At 39.4% G+C, this 13,591-nt stretch overlaps 1 protein-coding gene across 1 annotated transcript; it reads right to left on the bottom strand.

Annotated features, from left to right (window-relative positions):
* Positions 1-428: 428 nt before the first annotated feature.
* Positions 429-5,540, bottom strand: LOC120592641 (nuclear RNA export factor 3-like; the record flags this gene model as incomplete). The annotated part of the gene is made up of 10 exons (XM_039850414.1): positions 5,480-5,540; positions 2,893-3,067; positions 2,515-2,668; positions 1,807-1,890; positions 1,608-1,712; positions 1,426-1,506; positions 1,236-1,305; positions 992-1,080; positions 765-872; positions 429-600 (listed from the first exon to the last, which is right to left on the bottom strand). Coding segments are annotated over exons 1-10 (1,099 nt in total), but the record flags the coding sequence as incomplete, so codon positions are not given.
* Between the last annotated feature and the right edge of the window lie 8,051 nt (positions 5,541-13,591).

Here is a 13,591-nt window from a genome sequence, read left to right as displayed (position 1 = left end):
AGCCCTCAGCATAGGGTGGGAGAGTTCTCATCTCAGCCTGGAAAGGGCAAAGAGACCTTATGGAGCAAGATAAAGCAGGTCCCTCTCAGGGCAGGGCAGGGAAGCCCCATCTCAGCACAGAGTAGAGAGGCCGTCTCAGCATGAGACTCTGGGCTGGGAGACTCTTCTCAGTGCAGGGCACCAGCATCTGGCTCAAAGCTGGACCCTCCTGGTCCTGGTGAGGAAGGACTGTCTTGCTTCCTGGAGCACACTCTTGAGAGAGCACGCTGAAGAAGGCTACATGCAGATGGATGGGAAACAGATCTCAGGCTAGGCAAACGGGTGAGGTGGTCAGAGGAAGGAAAGGAGACCTCGAAGCACAAGTAAAGGACAAAGAGAGGAGATTTTAGGGCCCGTGGTCCTCCCAGAGGATCAGGGCTGCTTCCTACTGCAAACAGGCATTGTCAGTGGTAGCTCAGGCTCCCAGGGGGTGACAGAGTGTACAACTGACCTTATGTTGGTTGACTTATCTGAGATGGTGGTGCATAGGGGATTTATGTTTGCGTTCACCTCTTCTGGCTCCAGCCCTTTGCCTTGGTCCGACCCCCCTGCAGACTTCACCTATAATTATAGGGAGGAACCACATAGACCAGAGGAAGGGAGCCAAGACAACATGTACCCCCGGTCCCTACCTTTTCTGTCAAATCCAGTTCCCTGCCCCTTATCACCATCCCATGAGCCCTACCGCCTTCCCTTCGAAGAAGGGTCTGTGTACCAAACTTCACCTCACTGTTGGAGAGGTTCAAGTTCTTGATGTTCGAGGCATTCTGCATAGTGTTGGACAGGTCATACAGCTGGTAAGGTTTCTTGTTGCTCAAGTTAAAAGGCAAAAACTATGATGAGGAAAGAGTTAGTGAGGACCCCAACAGAAGATACCTGAGATCAATCTACCTCTACTATGTATTCTATCCCATCCTCACCTTCAATCCCAGCACTGGACCTAAGACCTCACCTTGGACATGTTCTCTTCATCTATCTGCAGGGGGGCAGCCATGCAGATTCTCGGATTCGGTGCTGTTTCAGTACCATGGGTCATCAAGTCTCAAGAAAGCCAAGAGGAGGGAATCAGAAGGATGAGAAGGACTCGGTTGGTACAGCTTCAGTACCAATCCCTCCCTAAGTTACCATCCCTGAGTCTCCTTCCCAGACAGACCCCTGTGCCTTCATCTGCCCTAGAATTACTGCTGTAGCCATACCAGGGTCAAAGCAGCATCTTTGGACGTCAAGAGAATCCTGGGACACATCATATAGTTTGTTCATGGTCAGCTGCAGAATTAGACATGGGGTTCAGTGGCCCTGAGTCTGAGGTGGTGAAGGGGGCAGTAGGTGGGGGAAGAAGAGGTGGGTCTGGATGTGGATGCATAACTTGTCTTGAGCCTGCATTACCTTTGTCTGCTCCACCTTTTCTGAGTTCAGCTCCTTCTGCACAGAGTGGGGTGCACCAGAGGGGCTGACAAAGACAGATATCTGTGCAGAACACAAGAGGGGCTGGGTAAGTATCAGGAAATCTGAGCCTTGCCCCTGTCCTCTTATTCCTAGCTAGCGTTGGTCATGCCTTTGACACACACCTTCTCATTATCGTCATCCCAAATCTTGCCATTGACTTTCTTCAATGCGAAGGCAATGCTGGCATGTTCAACGAAGAAATGGGCCTGCATTTTCTCGTAGTGAAACTATAGGGAGAGCGGCAAGAGAAGCAGAACATGAGACCAGAGCCACTGCTCATCTGCCCTGTTGTCTCTCATCCACCCCACTGTCTTCTCTTACTTCGACTGGAGTGAAGGGGACACTGCATCGCTTCTGAATCAAATTCAGCAGCCACTTCTCATCATATCTTATGCCGAATGGAATCTAGGACCCATAGAAAAGATAAAAGAGTAGATTGACGTAATCTAAGGTTAAGATAAAACTCAACCATGTCTTCCTTCCAGATATTTTTTTCCTGGCTTTAAAATATATATTTTTCTTTTAAGATGAGACAACATCCATTATTTCTAACTGTTGTACCAGACATGGATTTCCTAAATACCCTTTCTTTCCATTCAAATAGGTTTCCTCAGATAATCGACTTATGATATTTAACATGTACTTCCTCTTGTAAAGTTCCAAGAGATCCAACCTAAAGCAGACCTGGCCTGCTCCTCTGACAAAAACCACAGAGACTCAACCTCCTCCCACACTCGGCCTGGGCCAAACTGAGCCTTCTGGTGTGGAGTTGCTCCATCTCCTTGGCAGCAGTTTCCTCCTTTGCTTTTAGACAACCTCCCCTATTCCTCTTGCAGTCAGTCCGTTCTTTTTATACTGCTTCTCTGAGTCTGCCCTGAGATGATCTAGGATGTTAACTCCTAGTAACAAAAAGACAGATTACCAAATATTCTGCCCCAGAAAAGTTCCTAGTATCTCTACATGGGTCTAACACAACTCCCTCTATTCACCTTCTTCTACATATTAGGCAAATTTTTCCAGGACACTCACAGTGATCTTGAACCAGCTTCCCAAAGTCTCATCCTGCCTCTTCTCCTTCATTTCCCTCTCTGGAGACTTTTGCTCTCTTTGTGTGTTAACGTGGCTTTGGTCTTGTTTCTTAAAATTGCTTCTCCGGTGATAGCGTGGAATGGCATATGGAGTGCTGTGTCGGGAAGTAAAGAGAAACAAGTGGTCCATATACACCCAGAAAGTCTTCTATATGTGTTCATTCCACTGATTCCAGGGCTAAAATAAAGTTGGCTCAACCATTAACCTGATCCTAACATTCCTCATTCCTCCAGGTTGGAGAGAAGAATGACATATTTAACTACAGAGTTATAAATTCCACCGCCTGGTATATTTCAGCCATGCTGATTGGTCACTTACTATCTTACTTGGGTGTCCACATAGGCATCACTTGTTGCTGGATCTCCATCTTGCTGCTGGTGGGATGAAGGATGAATGCTGGGACTGACATGTTCAGACCAATTGTTATATCTCCTTCGGTAAATACCCCAGTATCTTGGTCTTCTTTGTAAGGTGTTACCTTGGGTATCGTGCCCTGAAATTGAGAACAACACATCAATGGTCCCCATACCAGAAAAAGTCCTGGGGGAAATATCATAGCTAATGAGGAAATACCATCGATTTTTATAATCTAAAGTGAAGTACATCACAGTGCTAAAAACGTTGAAAGACTTCACTGAGGTTCCACTTCCTGGGAGATCAGAGGTGGGGAGCATTTGCAGCCACGAAGAAAACAAGTACAGAAGAAAATGTTTGGGTGCTGAGTTGAATCTGTGATGTCAGTCCCCGCTCTTCCCCTTTCAGGCTAGGTGACCTAGGACAAGTTGTTTATTATCTCTAACTCTCACTTGCCTCCTCTTCTCTAGAGGGATAATAAAATCTACCCTGATAGTTTGGTGTTACAGTTCTGAGTCACAGGTGAGATCCCACCTGTGGGATCAATTAAGAACAATTAAGAGAAATGAAAGAGAAGTCTGACAAAAATATCCAGAACGAAGCCTGGAGAGACATAATATGGAGAATATCAAAAGAGAGTTGGGGAGAATGAAAGGAGATGTAGTGAATCTATCTAACCCATGTTTAATCTGAGTCCCAGAAAGAAAGGAGAAGAAACAGTGCAGAAGTATTTAAAGAGATCTTGGTTGTGAAGTTTCCAAAAGTAATAAGATATCAAGTCAGCATAATAAAGACAGTTAATAGGAGAAAAAGGTATGCTTTAAGGAAAAAGATTCCTAAAGAAAAGATGTACATTTCACAATAATGTTAATGTAGCAAAAACTTGGAACATCTGTGACCAGAAGACTCAAACTGAAAGAAATATTAAAGGTTCTTCTTCGAGCAGAAGAAATATGATCCCAGATGGAGGCACATAGATGCAGGAAAGAAAGACTAATGACATTTGTGACTATGCAGGCAAATCTAAATGAGTATTGACTATATAGCACAATGATAATAATTTCTTCTGGGAGTTAAATATATATATATATTTTTATATATATATATATATATATATTTATTTATATATATAAATATATATATATATTTATATATATATATAAAAGAAATATATATATATTTCTTCTGGTTAGTTAAATATATGTATATGTATGTATGTATGTGTGTGTGTATATATATGTATATATATGACAATAAATTGAAAGGTGGTTAATGGGATCAAAATGTTCCAAGGTCATTTTATTGTCTGAGGAGTTTCAAAGAACTGATTTATGTTAGACTGTGAAAAAGCAAAAATGTAATTGTAATCTAATGGTAAACACTACAACAATTGCAAAAGAATGTTTATCGCGCCAAATGAGGGTACAATTTAATATTTAAGTATTTTAATCACTTCAAAGGAAAGGAAAGTGTCTTAGAACAGGCAAAAATAAATGTACAGGAATACAGTATATATAAACCAAATTATATCTATATTTACATTAACAGTTTCATACTAAATATTCCAAATTAAAAGACAAATATTACCAGACTAGATAAGTAACATTCTTCCAAATTCTCCTTAAAAGCAACACATGCCAAATCTAATGAGCTAGAAAATTTGAAATAAAAAATGACAAAATGTATAACCTTGACACTCTAACTTACTAAGAGCTGGTTTTATCATAATGCTAAAAGAAATAGTGTAATTTAAAGAAAAAACATTACTAGAGAAAAAAAGGAAATTTCATTATGATAAAAGTTTCAATGCAATAACTAGATATTATTACAAAATTCTAAATTTATGTGCATATCTTACTGTAGAGCCACAATATGCAAAGCAATGACTGATAGAAGTAGATGGAGAAACAGAGAAAACTATGGTCATAGTTTTAACACATCCCACTGAGTGACACATAAAATGGCAGACAAAAATTTGGCTAAATGAAGATTTAAAATATAAGTTAACAAATTCACTTACTTGACATAGAACAGTGCACATAACTAAACAAGGAACAGTCTGTAATAGGTCACTTGCTGGGCCACAAAGCAAACCTTAATAAACTGCTATGGGGTAATACGATCTACACTGAATAGATGATGTAACATTCAAGGGTAATGGTGGGTTCTCTGCCCCTCCCTTCACCTCTAGTATGAATCCAAAGAATGTTCATTTACACCCCTCCCCAACCGAGGTAACCTTTCTCTCTCTCTAAACCCTGGACCTGAGAGGACCACATGACTCAGGTCTTTCCCCTCAACCAGGGAATCAATTTCACCTCTGCCACCTCCACAGGAGGGAAGGTTTCCATGCGGAACCAGGATGGGTTGTCAGGGCCCATCTTGCCCATTTCCTCAAGAGGGTGGAAAAGAGTCAGCCTGGGCCCTTATCAACGCTCTTCTAAAGGGGCACGTTGGCTAGGTGTCCTATGGGTTAGGATACAGAAAGGAACCCAGAACTCCTCCAACCTTGTGGAAATCTAAGGCCAACATCTCATAATGACCAACTCACCCATGCTGTGTCCTGACAGCGACCTGTCACCTCTGTCTTCACAGGCTTCTTGTGAAAACATCTTGTGAGATCTGGAGTTGGATGTTTGGGGAAGATCAAGGAGGGCTTTCGAGGTGGGTGAGAGCTGATCCCAAACCACTTTTCCAGGGCCACGCAAACAAAATGAAGTCCTTACAGGAAGTCTCTCCCTTAAACGGATAGAGTTGAAAGCCTTGGAAGCCAGAGGAGACTAAACTCCCTGCAGTTACTCTCTTTTGCGTTTGCTACCAGCCTAACACCCAGGTTTTCCACATGGAACCAGGATGGGAACTGTTTCCAACTGAACCACCCTGCAGAAGAGGCCAGGTAGAGTCAGGCGGCCTGGACCTGGCTACTTGTATCTAAACACAGGGAACTCTGTATGCCAGGCTCTGTGTTGGCTGCATTACATTGTATTCATTCCTTCTGCAAACCCAGGGAACTTTGAGTACCAGCTGTAGGCAAGGTTCTGTAGTTGCAATATTGCTTTTTTTTCTTTCATCTAATCTTCACATGGTAACTCTGATAACAAAATTGCAGGCTTCCAAGGTTGCTTAGGATTAATGTTGTGCTGGAGATTGTCTGGAGGCATTCAAATGCTAACTGGAGAAACAGAGACTGGAATTGAGTTCCATGGGATGGGGATAATGCTCCATACTTAGCTTTACTAAATTCTTGCTGCAATATGTGGAATTTTCCTAAGTTAGGATAATGTAACAGAATTCCAGTCACATGGCTGGAATTCACCCCAGCCCATCCCAGAAATATGATAAAACAAACAAACAAACAAACAGACTCGGAAAATATAAAGGAAATAGCAGAGTTTGGTGGGTCACTGTAATGAGAGTAGAAAACAACAAATCTTGACTTTTCCTTAAAAATATATGTGTATATATAGTCAATGGAGATACATGCCCCTTAGTAGACCCAAAATTGCAGCTCTGCAAATAGTTTAAAGGGCTTTGCAAGGGGAAAGAAAGAAAGGAAGAAGGAGCCTAATAAGCTCCAGTGCTTTTAGCCAGAACTTTCTTGAATTTTCCACCCCTTGTCCACGATCCCTTTCAAGATCTCATGCCCTGAGTCGGAAAGTCTAACCCCTGAGAGAGGTGAAAAATAATCTGCACACAAAAGTGTGAAAATTTGGGGTGAAGGAGGTATAAAACAGAAATGCACAAACATACACAGATAAACTGTCAAATCAAAATTGATTTTTTTTTACAAAGCAGTCTCATATGAACATTTTTATAACATGGTAAATATATGTGAATTTTTCTAATTGGTTATTAGACATATTCAAGTGTTTCAACAAATTTGCCTAATCACAAAATGCTAAACATTAAAAATACATACTTTAAAATGAAATTATTCTGTACCTTACATCTATATGATCCCCTCACAGTCACTCACAGATATCCAAGATACCCAATGTAAATAGGTTGGTGCACTTTTTCTAGATGTATCTGTCTTTGGGTAATGTGTACACCTACATTAAAATATTTGAGTAGTTATGTAGATACATATACTTTTTATTCACAGTCACACAAATAATTTCCTGCAAATTAAATTTTTCACCTGTTATGTCATCTCCAGACTTTCATTTATTCAGTTACTGTGGTTTGGCATCTTTCCAGATGTTTATTAGAGAAGTATTTTGTATGTATGCGTACTGTATTTACATATATACATATAAATATGCATATAATATATGAAAAACTATATATATAGTGATCAAAATTTAGAAGAACATACATGTTTATGTATATTTACTTACATAGTACTGTACACACACAAAAATATATCTGGGGACTATAAATTATCAAGGATGTACATCTTGCTATGAAGCAAGATGAAAAAATATACAAAAATATTTTTTTCAAATAAATATTCCTGCACTGCATAAGTTTTTGAAAAAAATATTAATTTGAAATTAGTAAAATAACTGATGTAAAATTTTATAACATTACAATTTATACCTGGTTGGGAATTTTATTACAGAAATAACATGTATATATGTATGTAGCATAACAATTTATGCTACATACTAGCTATATCTATTTTTTACATTATTTTTGTTTCTCGATCACACACAAGATAGATTTCTTGTCATAGTTGGGAGGGAGGTGCTGAAGAAAAGTTCTTGCCACTATATATAATGTATGCATGCTCTGACTCACCCTTAATGCTTCATTTGCCACAAAATCTTCCAGAAATTCCCTGAAGAGGACCTTGCACCACCCCCTTTTTCCAAGGCTTCTTGCTAAGTGATGTCCAAGTTCCTATTCTAGATGTGTTCATCAGTGGCACAGACTCCAATTTCTGAATTTTCCCCAGTGAAAATATTATTTGTGAGAGGAAAGAAAAAGCTATTAAAAGTTATTTTGCATTAAGAGTGGTAAAAGAACATATGTAAAATAAAATTATGCTCAAATTACTTTACCTAGTGATTTTCTTCTTCTCTTTGGTTTCACAAATAGAAATCATAGTAACAACATCACACTCCTCTTGGAGGGCTGGTGAATATTATAGGCCTAGAGTGGGAGCAATGAAGGCAGAATGGGCTCAAAACTTTCTACAATTGTTCTGTTAATTTTTACAAAGTTTTTACCAGCACATCAAACTGCTGGGTAATGGATTTCCATAATAGATTTTCCAAGGGATGAAACACTTTATATATACATTCTTGTTATATCTGGCTAGTCGCCACCCTTTCCTCTTCTGCTGGCTAATGCCTTCTTAGCCTCAGATCTCACTTTAAGTAATCTTCACTTCTTGCGAGAAACCTCAAACACACCCTACTGGTTTGATTACCATTAGACATCTAGTAAGTCCACCATCTTTATCATCTCCAGATACACTTTTCATGTAAAGGGGAACCAAAGACTGTAAGTTCAAGATTTCTCATGGGCTGTAGCTTCAGAGAATGGACTAAAGACTTTGAAGTATTCAAATACTTACCTGAAGATTTGCCTTAGATTAGCCTCTTTCACTTTTGAGGGGAGATGCCTCAATTATTGGATATACTTTTATGGGCTTTGTTCATGACCACAACAGGAATTCACACTCAGTTCGGACAATGTAGAAAATAAATTCAAGGATGGAGGGGGAAATGCCAATAATCAGCAATGCTACAAAACATTGATAAACATAGTTAACTTTTTTAATTTCCTTCTCAACACCTGAAAACAACTTAAAATCTAGTTTCAATTTGCTGTAACAATCTGAAACAACTCTATTTTTATTTCTCCTGTTTCTTTAATTAAAAACTTAAAAATTTATTTTTCAATTACAGTTGATATTCAATATTACATAGTTTCAGGTATACATAGTAAGGGTTAGACATTTATATTACTTATGAAATGATCCCCCCAATAAATCTTGCACCCATCAGATACCATATATAGTTATTACAATATTATTGACTATATTCCCAATGCTGAATTTTATATCCCGGTGACTATTTTACAACTGCCAATTTCTACTTCTTGATTTTTTTTTAATTTTTATATTGTTATTTTTTAATTATAGTTGACATGCAATATTATATTAATTTCAGGTGTACAATATAGTGATTAGACATTTATATAAATTACAAAATGATCACCCCAATAAATCCAGTATTGATCTGGCACCATACATAGTTATTAAAATATTGCTGACTACCTCTTAATTCCCTCCCCCCTTCACACATCCTCACCCCTCCAATCTGGCAAAAATCAAAATGCTCTCTGTATCTATGAGCTTGTTTCTGTTGTTTGTTTATCCTGTTCTCTAGATTCGACATATAAGGGAGATCATATAACATTTTTCTTTCCCTGTCTGACTTACTTTATGCAGCAGAATATCCTCTAGGCCCATCCATGTTGTCACAGATGGTAAGATTTCACTTTTAATATTCAATTGTATATATGTACCACCTGTTCTTTATCCATTCATCCACTGAGGGACACCCAGGGTGCCTTCATATCTTAGCTACTATAAATAATGCTGCAAAGAATATATGGATGCACCTGTCCCTTCAAAGTAGTGTTTTGGGTTTCTTTGGATAAATATACAGAACTGAGATTACTGTGTCCTTCTTTGTCTCTTTATATAGCCTTTTTTAAAAATCTATTTTGTCTGGCGTAAGTATTGCTACTCCAGCTTTTTCTAAATTTCCATTTTCATGCAACATCTTTTTCCATCCATTTACTTTCAGTCTGTGTTTATCTTTCAATCTGAAGTGAGTCTTTTGTAGGCAGCATATGTAAAGATCTTGTTTTCTTATCCATTCGGCCACCCTATCTTTTGATTGGAGCATTTAGTCCATTTATATTTAAAGTAATTTTTTGATAGATATGTAGTTATTGCTATTTTATTATTCACATTTTTAATATTTTCTTTTTCTTCTCCTCCTCCTCCTCCTTCTTCTTCTTAAAGTAGTTACTCTAACATTTCTTGTAATACTGGTTAGGTGATGATGAATTCATTTAGCTTTTTCTTGTCTGGGTAGCTCTTTATCTGTCCTTCAAGTCTAAATGATAGTTTTTTTCTGGGTAGGGTAATCTTGGTTGTAGGTCCTTGCTTTTCATAACTTTGAATATTTCATGCCAAGCCCTTCTGGCCTGCAAAGTTTCTGTTGAGAAATTAGCTGACAGTCATATGGGAGCTCCTTTGTAAGTAACTAACTGCTTTTCTCTTGCTGCTGTTTGTCTTCAACCTTTGCTATTTTAATTATCATGTGTCTTGGTGTAAGTCTCTTTGGAGTCATTTTGTTTGAGACGCTGCATTTCCTGGGCTTGTGTGTCTATTTTTCTTTGCCAGATTAAAGAAGTTTTCCATCATTATTTCTTGAAATAGGCTTTTAATTCCTTGCTCTCTCTCTTCTCTTTCTGGTTCCTTACGAAATGATTGTTGGTACACTTGATGTTGTCCCAGAGGCCCTTAAACTATCCCCATATTGTTGGATTCTGTTTTCTTTTTTTGCTGTTCTGATTGGGTGTTTTCTGCTACCTTATATTCCAAATCACTGATTCGATCTTCTGCTTCACCTCATTGACTGTTGATTCCTTCTAATATATTCTTTATTTCAGTGACTGTATTGTTTACTTCTGACTGGTTCTTTTTTATGTTTTTTATCTCCATTTTTATGTTGCTTATCTCTTTGTTAAAGTTCTCATTGTGATCATTGAGCATCCTTATAACCAGTGTTCTGAACTCTGCATCTGGTAGATTGCTTGTCTCCATTTTGTTGAATTCTTTTTCTGGAGCTTTGTTGTCTTCTTTCATTTGGGACATGTTTCTTTGTCTTCCATTTTGACTGTAGCCCTGTGTTTGTTTCTATGTATTAGGTAGGGCTTCTATGTCTCCCGATATTAGTAGAGTGGTCTTATGTAGTAGGTGTCCTGCGGGGCCCGTTGGCACAATCTCCTTGGTCACCTGAGCTGGGTGCCCCAAGATTGTCCCTTGTATGGGTTGTGTGTTCCTCCTGTTGTAGTTGAGCCTTGGTTGCTGTTTGCACATCATTGGGAGGGATTGACCCTCAGGTTGATTGATTGTGAAGACTGGCCATGACTACAGTGTAGGAGCTGTTATGCAGAGGTTGACCCACAGAGCAGGATTCACTTTAGCTGGGCTCTGGTGCCTGTCCAGTCTGCTCTTTGTGTGTGTTGTTTATGGAGATGGATGAGTGGTGCTCTGGCTTGGTGCCCTGTCTGGGGCCCCATCACCTGAGCCACTAAGCAATCTGCAAGTGTCTTCCACCTGCAGTGAGCTTAGAGGTGTCTGGGAGATGCTAAGCTGTGAACTGAGGCTGGCTGCCACCAGTTCTTGGATTGGAATACTTAGCAAGAGGTATAGGGCATGCTGAGATTAGATGCTACTTGTTTGGGGTTTGTAAACCTTTGAGAGATTTTAAGAAAGTCCACTGCATGACCCAAGACAGGCCATTTGTATGGAAAATCCACTGAAAGAGGCTTGGTGGGCCTGCAAGTTGAGTGACGTGAGGTCTCAAGAAATCCCCAGGACAGGGAGAATGGTGTTAGCCAGATTAGTGGAGACTCAGATATAGCACCCCTGGAGTCTGCACACTGGGATATTTCAACAATGAAACAATGTCCTCTACCAGCACTGTTGCCTAAAAGAAAGCTGCCCCTCTAGCACTTGCCCTGAAGCCAGACAATTTGGTTCCTTCTCGAATGTCCCTGGCACCTTTTGAGCTACTGTCCCAGTGCTGGAGCTCAGAGAGAGTGAGTCTGTCAGCAATTAAGTCCATGCACAGGTCCTTTAAGGGAAGTGCCTGGGACACCAGCAGCCCTCCATCTCATTCAGCCGCAAACTCTGCTGGTTTTCACAGCCTGAAGTTCTGTGGACTTCTTTTCCTGGTACTGGTGTTCCAAGGTGAGGAGCCCAGTATGGGGCTGAGACCCCTCACTCCTTTCAAAGGGCCTCCACAGTGAAGATATCCCTCCCACTCTCAACCACTGCCCGTGGGTTTGGAGCCAGCCTATTTTGCATCTCTTCCCCTCCTACTAGTCTCAATATGGCTTCTTTTGTATAACTTTAGTTATAGGACTTCTGTTCAGCTAGACTTCAAGTGATTCTCACAGATGGTTGTTCTGTAGGTTACTTGTAATTTTGATGTGGTTGTAAGAGGAAGCCAGCACAGTGTTTATCTATTCCACCATCTTGACTGGAACTCTTAATTCTCCCGTTTTAAACCATATAACCTAAATAATGCTTTTATCAGAGAAAGAAATCTGGAAATATATATAATATTTCTCAATTAAATTAAAGTATAAGGATACTTAAGTCATTGGTAAAATCAGGTAGAAATATGTGTTTCTCAAAAAGAACTTGCTTTCTCAAAATTAAAGTGTTTCATTTTAAAGCCTTATAAAATGTGGCTTATTTTAAAAATCCACATTATAATATGTTTGCTATATTTTGCTTATTCAAAATATAAAAATTGAGGTCAAAATTAAGATGCCTTCACTCAGACTCATGAGTATTTTGAAAAAAAAATAAAACCCTTGAATCTGACTAATTTGGTGATGCACCAAAACCCAGTTTAAGTACTGTCCATTACTTTGTCAAAAAATATGACTGCATACAAAACATTTTTGTCCTCTTATTGAAGCAACCGATTTTCAGGAGCTGTGAAGATAAAAGATTTAGCAGAAGGTAGGAGTACAGGATGTTAAAGTGCAGAGGTGGATGTCAACAATGGAAGGGGAACTGACTTTTTATTGGTGATAGTATAATGTACACATCATACCGTATACTGAGCACTAATCTGAACATGAGAAGCAAATGGTTGGAAACAGCAAACATTGTAACTGCAGGACCAGTTCAAACTGCTCCTATCCTGTTTCTAACAAGACCCGGAACCAAAGTTTATAAGTAATAGCTGTGAACCGTTAACTTCTCCCACCGTAGAACCAAAGGATCAAGACATGCCCAGAACATGAATGCCAGAACCGTTTCAGAAGCAAAGGGTTCATTGTCCAGGATTTGGTGCTGAAACCCTTCATATCCCACCCAACCTTGGATCAGGGAGACAGATTTGAGCCTTGCTCCCTGTCTCCTTACCAGTAGACTCACAAATTAAAGCTTTTTTATTTCTCTAAAGTCAGTGTCATAATATTGACTTCTATGTGCATCAGACAGCAAGTCCTTGCTTGGTAACATGACGAGCTTTCCCCTGTAGAAATCTCAGGTGTGTGTGATAGTGCACTGTACACGCATAAACAACCACACCTCAGTTATTTGAATCTGGTCTTCAGCTTTTACTGGCTGCCACAATTTAGAATTTGCCTGTTGCTTTACTTCATTACATGAAAATGGGCCACAGGGCAAGTTGAGTCTTTTTCCCTGTGCTGGTCTCTCCTTTAAAAGAGGATAGTACCAAATATCACTGGTTAAGGACATGCACATGAGAGGGAAGCAGACATGGATTTGACCTCTGTTTCTATTACTTTCTAGCACATTGGTGCCTAAGTTTGCTTACCATGAATCCAGATGAGAAAATATGTAGAGAGTGTCAGAAACATGACAGAGTGAGAGATGCCCCCAGATCTCGCTCCTGGAATCAACAATAAGCTGAACATCTAAAACTCA

The sequence above is a fragment of the Pteropus medius genome, unplaced genomic scaffold (assembly GCF_902729225.1).
Source record: "Pteropus medius unplaced genomic scaffold, Ma_sr-lr_union100, whole genome shotgun sequence".
In the NCBI taxonomy this organism is placed as follows: domain Eukaryota; kingdom Metazoa; phylum Chordata; class Mammalia; order Chiroptera; family Pteropodidae; genus Pteropus; species Pteropus medius.
The sequence above is the reverse complement of the archived record's forward strand: the minus strand, read 5'-3'. Positions and strand labels throughout refer to the sequence as shown.